The sequence below is a fragment of the Colletotrichum godetiae genome (assembly GCF_030913485.1).
Source record: "Colletotrichum godetiae strain CBS 193.32 chromosome Unknown BDP55scaffold_52, whole genome shotgun sequence".
Classification (NCBI taxonomy): Eukaryota; Fungi; Ascomycota; class Sordariomycetes; order Glomerellales; family Glomerellaceae; genus Colletotrichum; species Colletotrichum godetiae.
Window position 1 is genome coordinate 154,217 of NW_026851300.1, and position 14,114 is coordinate 168,330.

The 14,114-nt window shown below is 52.2% G+C and overlaps 4 protein-coding genes across 4 annotated transcripts; 3 read left to right on the forward strand and 1 right to left on the reverse strand.

Annotated features, from left to right (window-relative positions):
* Positions 1-2,084: 2,084 nt before the first annotated feature.
* Positions 2,085-2,930, forward strand: BDP55DRAFT_322595 (uncharacterized protein). Its single transcript, XM_060566782.1, has one exon. The coding sequence runs from the start codon at positions 2,289-2,291 to the stop codon at positions 2,805-2,807; it is 519 nt and encodes a 172-aa protein (XP_060424918.1). The 5' UTR covers positions 2,085-2,288; the 3' UTR covers positions 2,808-2,930.
* Positions 2,931-5,102: 2,172 nt separating this feature from the next.
* Positions 5,103-6,452, forward strand: BDP55DRAFT_532589 (uncharacterized protein; the record flags this gene model as incomplete). Its single annotated transcript, XM_060567856.1, has 2 exons — positions 5,103-5,846; positions 5,892-6,452. Coding segments are annotated over 2 exons (1,305 nt in total), but the record flags the coding sequence as incomplete, so codon positions are not given.
* A 662-nt stretch (positions 6,453-7,114) lies between these two features.
* BDP55DRAFT_561640 (uncharacterized protein) lies at positions 7,115-8,683 on the forward strand (the record flags this gene model as incomplete). The annotated part of the gene is made up of 3 exons (XM_060570092.1): positions 7,115-7,400; positions 7,590-7,907; positions 7,953-8,683. Coding segments are annotated over 3 exons (1,335 nt in total), but the record flags the coding sequence as incomplete, so codon positions are not given.
* A 2,360-nt stretch (positions 8,684-11,043) lies between these two features.
* BDP55DRAFT_677464 (uncharacterized protein) lies at positions 11,044-13,364 on the reverse strand. Its single transcript, XM_060575900.1, has 3 exons — positions 13,007-13,364; positions 12,850-12,954; positions 11,044-12,778 (listed from the first exon to the last, which is right to left on the reverse strand). Exons 1-3 carry the CDS (start codon positions 13,126-13,128, stop codon positions 11,179-11,181), a joined length of 1,827 nt encoding a protein of 608 aa, XP_060424921.1. The 5' UTR covers positions 13,129-13,364; the 3' UTR covers positions 11,044-11,178.
* Between the last annotated feature and the right edge of the window lie 750 nt (positions 13,365-14,114).

Sequence of the window (14,114 nt, forward strand, 5' to 3'; positions counted from 1 at the left end):
TGCCTGGGCTCTCGCCTTAGGGCTCCGGTAGAAGCGCGCGTGGAAGCCTCAGCTTGCAGCGGTGCCGCCTGATTTTGTCCTCGTCAGTACGGTTGCATCGAGGAAGCCCACCCCGTCGGCGACAGGAAGAGGGATTCCAACAGCCTCTTCGATGTGCCCACTTCACATGTGAACTGAAAAAAGTTGCACACATCCATGTCAGAGAACGATGCCGGCTGACCGGGTAAGGGCCCGATGATTCTGCATTTCTGACGGGGGGTTGTGGCCGAACAGGAGGCCGATGCGGAGGCTCGAGTGGGTTTACTTTGGCCTATGAGTTGAGTCTACGTGGAAGGCCTGGGACCGGGCTGGACTCGGGCCAAAAAAGAAGAAGAAATGAAAAAAGGTGCATCCATTCTGACAGTTGATCATCGGCGGGTTGGAAAAATCTGCATGCGGCAAGACCTTTCTCGAAGTTCAAAGTCATCGGTCGGCGGCAAGCCACAGACCCATCACAGTAGGCAAGCCATCAAGCCAAGTTCGGCACTCGAAACTCAACAGAAACAAATTGATCAGAATTTTCATTCTACGTTCCCGACGGCAACCGAATTTGGATGATACAGTGGCGGTAAGTTACTTCTATGTTTGGGATCAATGAGGGTAGTTGGTGAGGGGCGTGGCGCCTCTACCTGTAAGCCATCCGTTGAAGCGGCTTACGATTCCCTCGGAACCAGGTTATCGACACCTGGATAAAGTTGATGTCGCGTGCGGCCCCTCCTCTATTTGGTAATGATGATGGTTCATGGGTCTACTAAGACTTCTCAACAGTTGACGCCGGCAGATACGAGTGTAGCAACGGCGAATAGTTCTACAAGGTACAAGATTTTGTTCGCTCAACGAGACGTCCCCTGCATCGAGAAATGGCCGTCTTCGGGCGGTTCAGATCAAACAAGGTGTCTAGACATCAGGCAACGAAGTATCCAGTCTTCCTACCGCAGAGCTCGGTGCGCTTCCCCGTGGTTTCGCCTTTCCTTTCTACAGGTCATTGTTATGGTGCGGCGTGTGGCAAAGGATGGGGTGTTCTTTCTGGGGACCCTCGTCGCACGATGCCACGAGGCGTTGCGGGAGACATCGGCGCCAACAGCTGGTGTCACGATTGCGTGTGTGCACGGGCGAGTTTTCAAGCGGAAACATGGGTGGATTTCGATGTGACCGCAAATAGCTGTCAAAATCTTCAGAGGAACATTCCTGCGACAACGATTCAGAATTCCAAGGGTTCTTGATATTCAGGGCGGCGGCGGGTGCCCGGGAAACCCTTCATGGCGCCCTTCGAGGGCTGATAAGTCATTTGAGAAAGAGAAGTCAAATAGGAGAGGCACGGAGAGCCAATTCCCGCTTTGGAAGCATGGAAAAGCCTCTCACCTTTGCGTTTCTCTATTCAAAAGTATGGCGCTGCAGCGTCAAAGTCAATCAACAATACGCTGCTCAATAGGGACAGCAAGCCCAGAATCCGACATTGAAGCCCGGAATGGCCAATAGAGAAGCAAAGCGACGGCAGTTTGCGCGCGAAGGCGCGAATCGCCCGAGTTTTGCGTTTTGGGCCTCTCTTCTTCGTTTGACTTACACCGAGGCGCATGCAAAGCAAAGGATTCGATGCTGATTCTGAACACCCGTCCGTACCTTGCAGACCACCTACACCCTCGTGGCAGCTTGGACTGGCGCGCACGCTCACTCGGACAATTTTTTTCTCTCTCAATTCTTTTCGGGACCGAGGAATGCTGCGGGTTGATGCAAAGGCTCGGCGCCACCAATGTCTGAGACCCGTGATCGCCCGTCAAACCAGCGATAAGCAGAAAGCCGCAGACTATTTTCAACCTTGCTACGTCTTACCTTGGAGATGATGTGCTTTTTGCTGCGAGACATTCGAAACCCCGGAATCGATCGATGTGATCTCGGGGTAAGGGGACGACGCACTGATGGGGAATATCGAGCGATTGACTCAGGTTACGGAAACCTCGAGCTGGGTTCACATTTCGGTCCGGCCTAGGAGGCAGATCGAGGAATTCGTCGATTGGTAAGGCTGGACATGGTTTCTTTTGCAACTTGATCTCAAGCCCAACTGGTGGAGGGATGTCGTTGGCGATGACACCCGATGCTTTCTCACTGGCACCTTCGAGATGCAGCATCGTGGCCGTTGACGGTAGTCCGCGGGCCCGGCAAAGGATTTGGCCAATGTCTTGTCAGGCGCAACGCAATGCACAGCTCTGCCACTCAACAATTGTCGGGAATGAAGGTGATCCTTCGATGCGATGCCACGGCTGATGCTGCCGCTGCTGTTGCTGCCGCGGCCATCACATCACATCACATCCCGTCACTGGCCAGGTACCCTCGCTCCCCCATTGGACCACGTGTGGCCAGCAGTGATACCACGTCCGACTATGCCTCGGATGCAGCATCGCAGACCAGGGCCCCGTCCATTTTGGGTTCAGGCACGAGCAGGACCCTGCGACGTGCAAACTGAACTTTGGGCCCCCGTCGTGGTAAGAAGAGACGAAATAATCTTATGTTCTGTAGACTGCATCCGTTCGTTGAGGGACGTTCATCCCTCTTCCGTGGGGGATGGCCCCAAGGGGTGTCGTGGGTGTGGACGTTGGTGGTGTCGATGCGGGTGGGATGCGCTCGGTCAGAGTGGTTGGTGCCGCGGTTCGCGGAGGTGGGATTCCGGGGAAGATGGGCTGGTTTCAGAACCGGGAAACTTTTGCGCCTTGCACTCAAGAGTCGAGAACTCCAACCGCGACGCGGGCGACGCGTATGGTGTGGTGAGGTGAGCTTACACACTTTTGTGTGTACTTTACTATTTCCATGGTTCTTTGGGTTGTCACTAACATTTTACACGAGATTTTGCGACGGTCTAGCTTTTTTTTACCCCCTTTAACGCGACGACGCGTACGAAGGTCTGCCGAGGTATGGTTGGCTACGGCGACTGCACTCAATGTGGGAGAAACTTCTCTTCCGCGCGAATAATCAGGGAATGGATTGGGGCGATCGCTCCGAGGCATACATCCAGACCAGTTGCTATTTGGATCCTGGATGTCGAAGTATGTGTGGCGTCGCATCATTCGCCCGGCCAACGGGAGGCGAACCAAGGGATGGGACGGGGCGCGCGCAATCGGTGACGAGATGTGATGGGTTGGTGTGCCCCGGGAAGAGCGGGAGGGCGAAGATGGCGGGCGTTTGATGGGGCATGCTTGACCTGACTGGTGAGTGATGGCGAGCCTGAGGGCGGGCTCTTTGTCTTTTGAGAGTGGCATTGACATGATCATTGCTCTTGGGGATAATTATCCCACGAAAGGAGAGATTTACTCCTGGAGGACGATGATGGAGCGATGCCAGATTCTGCAAGAGGCGCGACGGGGAGATAGGGTCGGTATGCCACGTTACGACGGACGGCGGATGCGGATGCGGTTGTGGATGCGGGACGGACGGTAGACCCGCCGTGGTGGGTTTGCGCGGTCCATGTGGTTGCAGGAGGAAGGATTTGCGGTCCCGGCGGTGCGGGCGCGGGTTTGTTTGTGTTGTGGTGCGTCTATTCGTACTGCATGATTTTACCCAAAGAAGAGGGGGGCCAAGAGGTCTATGCTGGTTTGTTTGTTCAAGCGCAAGCGCGACATTGGAGGCGACATATCGAACAGCGGCCATGCATGAAGTGCTGCCAGACACTGGGCAGTGGGCAGTGGGCACAAGCCTCGAGGCAGCACCACTCACTGCACCAGAGAGAGAAGACAGCACGCAGGAAGAGTCTAGACCTAGCCGAGCGGCGTGTCGTCTTCTTTTCTCGCTAGTGGACGTTTTGACTACCCTATCTTTTGCCCTTTTTATTCCCGCTTGGTGCCTTGCCTTTACCTTAGTTGGGCTACAGGTTGAAAGGCTAATAAGGGATTTCGCGGTTTGAGAGAGGATCTATGCGCCCTGTCTGTCCTGTCTGTCCTGTCTGAGCATGGGCGTGAGGCAGTATTTTACCCTTCCATTTGTCTGAGGGATTTGGCAGGAGGTTTAGGGGCAGAGAGTCCGCGGATGCCGGGTCCGAAGGCCAGTACTTGAGCTGTGGTATCTCTTAAAGGCGAGGGATGCGTGAGGGTTTGAAAGTTTTTTGGGACCGAGGGAGGCGTGCCCTGCTCGGATGGGATGTGATGTAGGAGGCTTTTTTATCTTTCTTCGGACGTCCCCTTTACGTAGGACTTGTATGGCCTTGTTCGGTGTTGAGTTTGTTGTGTAGTATGCGACGGGAGGGTTAGCTTGGCAACTGGCGGAGTTGAGAGGGGAGATATTGGAGGGGGGTCAGTTTGATATCCGCAGACGACTGAGGTTAATTAGAGACGAGCGTCTTGCATGAGGGTGGTGATGCTTGACAGGGTAAGGTTGGCTGCGCTGGGTTGCGCAACGGAAGGCGAGGCTGCGTGGTGCGCCATTCGGGTTCGCGAGGCGGATCGTGTCTACCTTAGGTAGACGTTTGATGGATTCGAGGGAGCTAGCTAGTTCAGGAAATTGAGGCAAACCCAGGTGAGTTGAGGTAAGGTGAGATGAAGTGAAGGAAATAACTCGAGTTTGGTGGCTTTTTTTGGATCGTAGGCAGCAGCGCGGAAAGCGGGGTCGTTTGGTCCCCCGCCAGGTATCCGTCTCGACCTCTTTGTGAATCCCTTTACAGACAGTGATGAAGTTAGTACCTCGTTTCGTGTTGTCAAAGATTGAGGTTTCGTGTGTGAGTCATCGGGCGGCACAGTAAAGTCGGTGACGGAAACGTTGAGATTATCTATCTATAAGCTACCTTACTCACCTCACCTCTCAACCGCGTCACTGGTGTCGTTGAGTCGTGATCGCTACCACTTCACACGAAAATGGCACCTCGAAAGCAACCAAAAACATGTCAACACACATCCATCATCGTCGACGCATCGGAGTACGGCCGCACAAGAGCCGGATTCACCCGCATACCCGTTGAGAAACGCGTTGCGGCGATGACGCGGTCTGGGAGGGTTGTGCCGATTGCGGGTGCGGGTGGTGCAGACGCCGGTATCTCCAACTCCACCTCTTCCGGCTCCAACTCCAGATCCGGCCCCGGGTCCGGATCTGACGTCCCCCCAACCGATCCTTCCACTTTTCCTGGCCCGCTTGTTCTCCCCGACGACGACCTCGCGCTGGAACCTCGGTATCCGCCGCAGAGTTTGAGGTCTTGGGCGACGGGGGAGTGGAGGAATCGGATTACAGAGGGGAGGAAGACGCTTTATGTTGCTGATTTTCCGGGTGTGGAGGAAGGTCTCGCCTCGATGGTAAGGGAGTGGGAGGTTCCTGTGTTGGAGGGAGCTGCGACGGATGGATTTGGGGGAGGGCTGAAGCAGCCGAGGGTTGAGGATGTCGTCTCGTATTTTGAGGCGTTTTATCATCCTCTTCCTGTGGAGATTCTGCCTACCGCGTTTAGGTTTGTGAAGTGGGACGAGAGTGTTCCTCTTCGTGGGAAGGAAAAGAAGGAGACGCCGTTCAGGATCGGCCTCGCGACTGGATCATCTGCCAACGCAGCAGTCATCGGGATCCGATGCCGCCCTTCCCCCGACGGGATTGCAAAATATCAACTTAACCTCAACGACCTCCTGGACGCGCTTTCAGGGGTGCTGCCGGTGGATGCATACGCTGCGTGTATGCTCATCGCGCAGGATCTGTATGAAGACGAGGATGATGACTTCTGTTGTGGGAGGGCGTTTGGGGGCAGTCGGATATGTACTGTGAGTTCGTTTCGGTATCGGCCTGCGATGGATGGGGTTATGGGGGTTGAGAGGGGGCATGGGTGGCCTGCTAGTCATTGTGGGCGGTTTGTGAGAGAGGCGTGTGAGTGGTGGGTGGAGCAGGAGGAGATGGAGATGGAGGGGGCAGGTGGTGAGATGGAGGCGGATGGGAAGGGGAAAGGAAGATTGAAGAAAGGGGAAAAGAAGGAGAAGGTTGGTGGTGGTGAGGTTCTGGTTGATTTGAGGAAGGTCAAAGGCACGGCCATGGGCTTCGCCATCTCCGCCTCGAGAAATGTCCTCGTACCACGGGAAGCATCACGGAATAAGAAGCAAGCGGAGGAGGACTTGTACGGCATGTGGTTCTCACGTGTCGCGAGGACGGCGGTTCACGAGGTTGGTCACTGTCTTGGGATGGATCATTGCGTTTATTATGCCTGCGTTATGCAGGGCACGGGAGGGTTGGGCGAGGACTCGAGACAGCCGCCGTACTTTTGTCCTGTTTGTGAGGCCAAGTTTATCTGGGGCTTGGGGGAGACGGGGGTTGTTGAGGGGGGAAGGGGAGGGAGGTGGATGGAGGGCAGGATGAGGGAGGTTGAGAAGGAGAGGATGGAGGTTATGGGGGCTTTTTGTGAGAGGTGGAAGGGGGTTGGGATGTTTGCTGGGCTTGGGGGATGGTTGGAGGCTCGGTTGAAAATGGAGTTTGAAGGGGTGAAGGACTCCAAGAGAGAGTTGAAGGAGGTGCGGGAGGTTGAGGTCATTGTGATTGATTCAGATTAAGTTGGTGCGAGGAGGGTCGAAGCGGGGTGAAAGTCGTCTATGAGCCTCATTGGAAAGGAAGGTCCAAGGACTGTACAGTCAAAGACAGCATGTGTATGGAAAGCAGTCCGGAAGACTTGGACACGGTCTCGCAGATTTCTTAAGTGGTATAAAAGTTCTACTCGCAATTGTTACGTACCTATATACAGAAACCATGATTATAGGCATCTCGGGAGCCTCACGGAACCTTCCATTCGGATTTGCGGCTACATTATCACGGATCCTACACAAATCTACCCCAAGTGTGCCTTCCCTGTTGGCTATTCAGATAATCATATGATGTAAAAGATGAATGCAGTAGAATGAGAAGAGATGGTCAAGGACTCCCGGAAGAAGAATGAAAAGGAAACACTCCAGAAAGAGTTGGATGATTGCAGATCCAGGATTCATCTTCAGCTCACTCAACTTACGAGGTAACTTCACCTGGGCCAAGCAACGAGAACATAACGCGCAAGACGGCTAACCTTTTTCTCATCCGTAGATCGGAACTGAGCCGTCGTCTCAATGAGATTTCGGCCCAAGGACACATCAACGCAACTGAAATGCAACATTTAGGCGAGAATATCAAGGAACTGCAGTCCAACGTAGAGTTGTGGAAACACATTCCGGGTTTGGTGGAAAGTGCCCACGACATCCTATCCCGCTCGAAGGAGGCTGTAGAGAGCACTGCCCAGCGCCTAATTTTGGAGAACCTTTATGTTGGCGACATGACGAGGAGGTTTGATGAGGTTGAACGCGCCCATGAAAAGACGTATTCCTGGCTGTTAGGCTCGGAGACACCGCATACGACCACAAGCGGGTCTGATTCCATCGATGAGCCCTATTTCAGTCACAGCGATGAATCATACTATATGCCTCCGGGGGACGATAGGTCGCAGAACGACGACAGCCATGAATCCGATCAGTATCGGGTACCAGGTTCTGATGCAAGCTCAGACGGCCTCTTCGATTACGATCCCAATCCCGAATCACATATATCCTTGAAGCGAACCACCACAGAGCTTCAGGCACAGCAAGGTCTCATAAACTGGCTGGCTTATGGTGGAGGCATTTTCCATATTTCCGGCAAACCTGGCGCAGGAAAATCAACACTTATGAAGTACCTTTGCCAAAGCCCAGCGACAAAATCATATCTCAAAGACTGGGCTGGAGAAAAGACACTGATTTCAGCAAACTTCTTCTTCTGGAAGCTTGGGTCCACAACTCAAAAGTCCTTAAACGGACTCCTTCGAGCGCTTTCATACTCTATCCTGGAGCAAGTCCCCGCCCTGCTCGCGACCGTATTCCCGAGGCAGTGGAGAAATGCTACGCAAGGAAAAGCGTTCAGGATTCACAGTTCTGATATTGAGTCGGCCTTTAACAATTTTCTGCGACAGACAGATTTGTTTTCCTCGCACAAGATTGCAATCTTCATCGACGGCCTGGACGAGTTTGACGGGGACCACGACAAGATGATAAAACTGCTTCGCAGTTGGACTGAGATAGTCCCGGAAGATGTAAAGTTGTGCGTTTCAAGTCGAGAATGGGAGATATTTCGACAGAGGCTGATCAACTGCCCTGGAATTCGCCTCCAGGACATAACGTGCCGAGACATCGAAGCGTACATCAACAGCGAGTTATCTGACAATGAAGAATTCATGTCCCACTTTTCGGAAGAATCAAGTGCGAAACATATCATCGATCAAATCAAGCACAAAGCCGAAGGCGTGTTCCTCTGGGTAAAAATCACATTGATAGGTCTGAAATCAGCTCTGCTTTGCGGGGAGCGACTGGGAGATCTCGAAGCAAGACTCGAGAGTTTACCTGGGGGCCTTGAAGAACTCTTCATGTCAATTTTTACCTCAATCAGGAGCGGAACCCTGACCAATAAACTGGACAGAATGAGGGCGATGCGAATGATTCTTCTTACACTGAAAGACTCTGAGATTGGGTGGTTTACAGATGTACGGGACCTACTGCTCACGGATTTTTGGTTCCTAGACTGTTATGACAAAGACCCCAACTTCGCTATCAACCTTCCCATCACGACCGGTACCACTGAATCTTGGGTCTCTAGACAAGATAGAGCCAGACGGTCGGTTTACCAACGATGTATGGGCCTTCTTGAGATACGCTTTTCTCATTATGATTCTCGACCGCGATTGATGAGGGGTGTGTGTGATTTCAGCGATGGCATGACCACACAAATCAAACCATGTGAAGAGAACGAGCACAAGATAAGCGAAAACCTCAACCACGAAATGGAAAGCAGCCTGCAGAAGGGCACTGCGCGGATCCATTCAGAAGGCATGTTTGAGATCATAGATGAGGGTGACGATATTTTTCTACATACTCAGGCGTGGTACGAAGACGAGCAGAGGATCAATTATGAACATCCGTCCAGCGAGCGGGTACAATTCGTACATCGATCTGTGATCGAGTTTCTGTTGCAGCCTCATATCAAAAGCCTCATCGACACCGAAGCCCAGCCCTTCGACTCGACTGATTTCCTACTCCAGTCTTTCTTGGCATCTTTAAAACTATTCCGTCCTTGCATGGGGTTCGTCGGGATAAGTTTGGGGCGTCATATCAAGCATTTTGTTTGGAACTGCTGGAACTGCTTTCGTGTTCCCGGGCTGGACCAGGATCGACTATTGACTTCCCTCGACGAACTGACCCGCGTTCTGGAAGTTCAAATCCCGAATTCAAGCATCATATCGGACATAGCAACGTGTCCACTGTAATTATTCAATTTATCTGAACTAGCTTCCGCAACAGAGACTGATGGATGCCTTGACATTGGTGTTTGTATCAATCTTTTTACAGAATCGAGGCCGATCAGCTTGGACGGTAGATTCTACCAATTGGGACGTCGAAGAAAACGGGAAACGTATCATAACTTGCTTCTCGACTTTTGTCTGTATGAGACCTACACATTTTCCCATTTTGCCAAGCTGTGGTGGCCGACGTATAAGCCCCTGATAAGGTCTCACGGATATCTGTCGAAATGTTTCGAAGCAGGGGCAGATCCCAACGGATTGTCTTCATTGAAACATAATTTCGGAGATAGATTTACTTGCTGGCAAACATGGATAATTACATCCATTCAAGACAGGTATTGGGGGTCTTGGGGGTCTTGGGGTTCTTGTATTAAGCTTTTCCTGCTTCACGGCGCGGATCCCAACATTTGGGTTCACTGCAACAATAAGACGGTGTCCCTTTGGTGGGCTGGAGCGACTGGGTGGTATGGAGTCTTTGAAGACCTTGATCTTCCTGACCTGAGCGGACTCCAGTCCGAAATCAGTCATCTAAAGACAAGAGGTGGACAAGAAGGCGTGGATCTGCTCCTGGTGGAGTTCCTACCGATCTGGTTCGCAGATGACGCCGAGCTGCGTGAATTGTGTCACACAAGTCAAGGCTCAAAACTCACTGCGGCGCCACCTACCTTTAGCAAGTTTGATTCAGTGTGGGAATAATTGCATTGTATTCGGCGTTTGAGTGATCAATGATTCGTACACAAAATAATCAGAAGAAAGTTTTAATTCTACGTATAATCGACTTGGTGTACTCACCAGTTAAATGAATTAATGTCGGAAGCCGAGAATTGGGGAAATCCTAGGTGTCTCGATATATGATCGCGAAGAAACTGTAGTCCGCATTTCCTGATTTCCAGAAAGCGGGAAAGAATCAAGTCATGGAATTCTCATCGACGTCGCGTGATGAAGTACAACTTCACTTCTCCTCAAGCCGATCTCCCCAAGTCGGTAAAATAACAGTGGGTGCTGCAATCTTACGACAGGATACTCCAACCCCCGGAATCCTCCTTCTCAAACGCAATTCCGGCGAGAAATAGTACCCAAATGTTTTCGAGGTACCTGGAGGAAACGTCGACGCAACGGATTATACGATTCGTGACACCATCATACGCGAAGTTGCCGAGGAGACTCAACTAAAGGTGTTGGATACTGCAACTCTGTTGCCGCGCTTCGAACACACCACAGAGGAGTTCAAGAGAACAGCTTATGGATAAGAAAAGATCGTCAAGCGCCATGCTCTTCAGTTGAGCTATATTGTTACAGTCGAGGGAACAGGATTTCAAGTTGAGAGGAAGGGGCTCTTGATGGGGGTTTGGACCAGCCGTGATTACGTCGATCGAATCCCTATTACCGCGGATATGAGATGGTTGGTGCTAGAAGCATTGAAAATGGCGGGGAGTCGATCAGGATTTGCTTAAGAATGCGAATATCTGGTGAGGAGGCAAGTCAATGAGTTCGGGAACGCTCGAAGCCAGACAGGATAGCTGGAAACCATCGTCAGTCTACCAAGGTCGACGGAAAGCTAGATTACAGTTTCTAAGTACTGCTGTGGACAAGCAGAAAGGGTACTTCATCAGGGTTCCGAAGAATTCAGGGTTGCTCAAACACCCTTTTAAGGGTGGGCCCTTTTACTTTTGCTCGAGGCCTGTCTCCAAAGATTTGCGGCAAGAGTGATCTGCGGCAAGGACAGTCTTCTAAATGAACGGATTCCTGTACTCTGAGATTGTTCAAACGCCGACTGTGAGCTTTCTACAGACGTTAGTCTACTTCCTAGTCATTAAATGAGGCCACCTTGCGGACGAAACTGCGTCCTAATAAACCATCGACAAAGATTCTTCAACACGCTTCCACTCCTTCACATCCGGTTGCCATCGAAACATCCTGCCAGACACATCTCCTTCACGGCTGAAGCGTACCTCACGTCTCGACATGCGTGACCATTGCTCAACATCATCTCCGTCTTTCGCATTCTCCGTCTCAATCGCCACGTTCTTCAGTGCGACGCTGTGGAAAGCCCTGCTGTCCCAAAGCCCATCTCGGCGGTGGTATTTTCCCAGCAGCTCTGTAGCTTCTCGTCTCACGCTGTCCTCCCGGCATCGACACGCGACGATCAGTAACGGTAGCGTGGGACCGTTGTCCATGCTGAAAGTCTCAGTGCATCCCCCGCAGTTCTGTTGCGCCGAAAGAACGATACGGCTAAGCTGCACCATCTCGCGGAATGATGGCGTCAGCATGATCATCATTTTGATGTCCTTGTAGCTTAGACTCGAGACATCGGTCCAGAGGGTGAGATACTGTACGCGCAAATTGCAGGCGTCTACGTAAGCGTGGAAATCGTTTGCCTCATTTGCCTTCAGGGTGTCGTGGACACCTTGAAAAGCATTTTGCCAACGTCGTAGATGGCCAAGGAACTCGGGGAGTACAGCGGCCAGCTCATCCAGGTGACTCGGAGATAAAGCTGGCCGTACATAACTGCCCACGAGCATCTCCTTCGAGAGTCCATCAACGAACATCTCCGTATAGATGGGACATCTATGACACGTGTAGTGCTGCACAACCCTCCACCAACGCCGTGCCATGTGAACATCTGTGAAAATGGCTGGCATCTCCTCAACAGCATAAGTACGCTTGCTGCCCCGGCAACACCAACTAATTTGCGAAGCATCCTTGGAGTGCAGCACATTGTGCGACCAGGCCTGCATCGTCAGACCCTGAAACACCCACGCAGCATCGTCACACACTGCGCGGATTGAGTCCGTCACGGGACCGTCCTCAACCATCGAACGCTGGTTGAAGTAGGTCTCCATCATCTTGTAAGCATGATTCACATGCGATAAAGCAGCGTTGCGATCGCCATGGAGACACTCGAACGTAACGAAGAGCACACAGCAGACAATTGCCCAGAGCATGTTCTCGCTCGACGGCTGAGAGCTGCGCACAAGCTTGATCGCGCGGCCGTATTGCTGTAGAGCGAACTCGTAGTGTGGCCCGTTGTCGTGGAGTTCCTTCCGGGACCGCCTGATGAGCGACGGAACGAGCGCGCGAGCCATTCCGGCCATGGCGAGAGCGGCGTGCTTGATCGCTGGCTCACGGCGCGCGAGCTGCGGAACGACGCGGACCATGATGTCGTTTGGGAAGAGGTAGATGTTAGCCACGAGATGCTGCCAAAAGTCAAAGTAGACCTTCTCCTGCGGGTTGCTGAAGAATGCGGACTCGTAGCCGGGTTCCCTGAGGACGGCGGCAGGCCAGACCCGCCAAGTTCCCTTTGAGATGATCAGGCGTGGCTGAGTTTGACGATGATCTGATTGCTTCTGCTGGAATTCGTAGCCTTCGCATACGCCTGGCCCTCGAGGCGACTTGGTGCATTTCAGACAAAAGGGGCGAGTTTCATCGCATTTGATGTGTCGCCGCCTGAAAGTCGAGGGTTAGGATTGATTGCGAGCCGGGGACCGTGGCGTTTTCTCGAGGACGCAGCGACTTACTTGCACGTAATGCACCCCGATCGGACTTTGCCTGCGCAAGTTCGCTTAGCTCGTGGTCGCTTTCCCAGAGAAAATGTGGCCATCTGGGGAGACATTCCCGGGATTCTGCAGTTCGGTATTAGACTTGGACGATGGCTTGTTGGCACACGCAGCGTACCTCTTCTTCCCGCGACTCACGGTCGGCAGCGGGGCAAGCCCGCAGTCGGCCGGGTCCGGACTTGATGACATCGAGCTGGAGCTCGACGCAGCGGATTTTGATTGAGACTGAGAAGGATCCATTTCGAGAACGCATGCAAGACTGGAACTTGCGTAAGCTTCGACGGGGGAGAAGCCGCTTAAATCCAACCCCAAGTTGCCGCTGCCTGCTGGATATCACTCCGAAGTTCCGGCTATGGTCTGGGATTTGATCAACTAGCGCTGTAGGGCAGAATCCTTCGAAGGATGGCCAGTCAACCCGCAAGCTCCCGTCTCAAAATCTCACCTAGGACAGGGGCTCTAGTATATCCCACTTAGCCGATACTGGGAGACCAACGAACCTAAAGAGGAGAGCTGTCTAAAGGATGACTTACATGTGCTTGCAACACATCGAATTTGCCGTCACCATGCCGGATGGTCTAGACTCGATGCGACCAAGGGATGCCCAAAACAGCACACAGCATTGTTGGTAGCCAATCATACGATTCAGCACCGTCTTTGAGACTTCCTCAGCCACAAAGGATCTCCCACTTTATGGAGTGAATCTTCCCATTCAAAGAGAGAATGTGGTGGCTGCTGCAGAAGCTAGGAATTTCCAATTGTGTCAGGAAGATTGCAACCAATCAATGTCCTCTACTACTCGGCTTCAGCCGCCTTTGATTAACGACATCGGATGTCTCGTCGCTATTACTCATGGACACATTTCTGAAAGAACACAAGGATAGGTCAAGACTCAAGACTCAGTCGAGAAACTCGGGGACTGGATATTTTTGATTAGTCCGCAGCTACCACATTGCACCCCGATTCATATCCATAGATATCAAGGAGGTTGTCATAACGGCAGTTTGATTGACCTTGCTCACAAGACAAGGAGCCGCCGACATCTTCCAAAGATGCTAGAGAGTATCGAATATGAGTATTTGTTCGCCGGTTTGTCTCGACATCTGATAGGAAAAGAGACATTTGGCACCTCTGCGCCGATGCATAGGCGGATTCGTGGAGCTCTGCAACTCGCCTGTTTGAGACGAGCAAACTAAGAATGATGTCAAGAGAACTCAAAACGCTCGAGG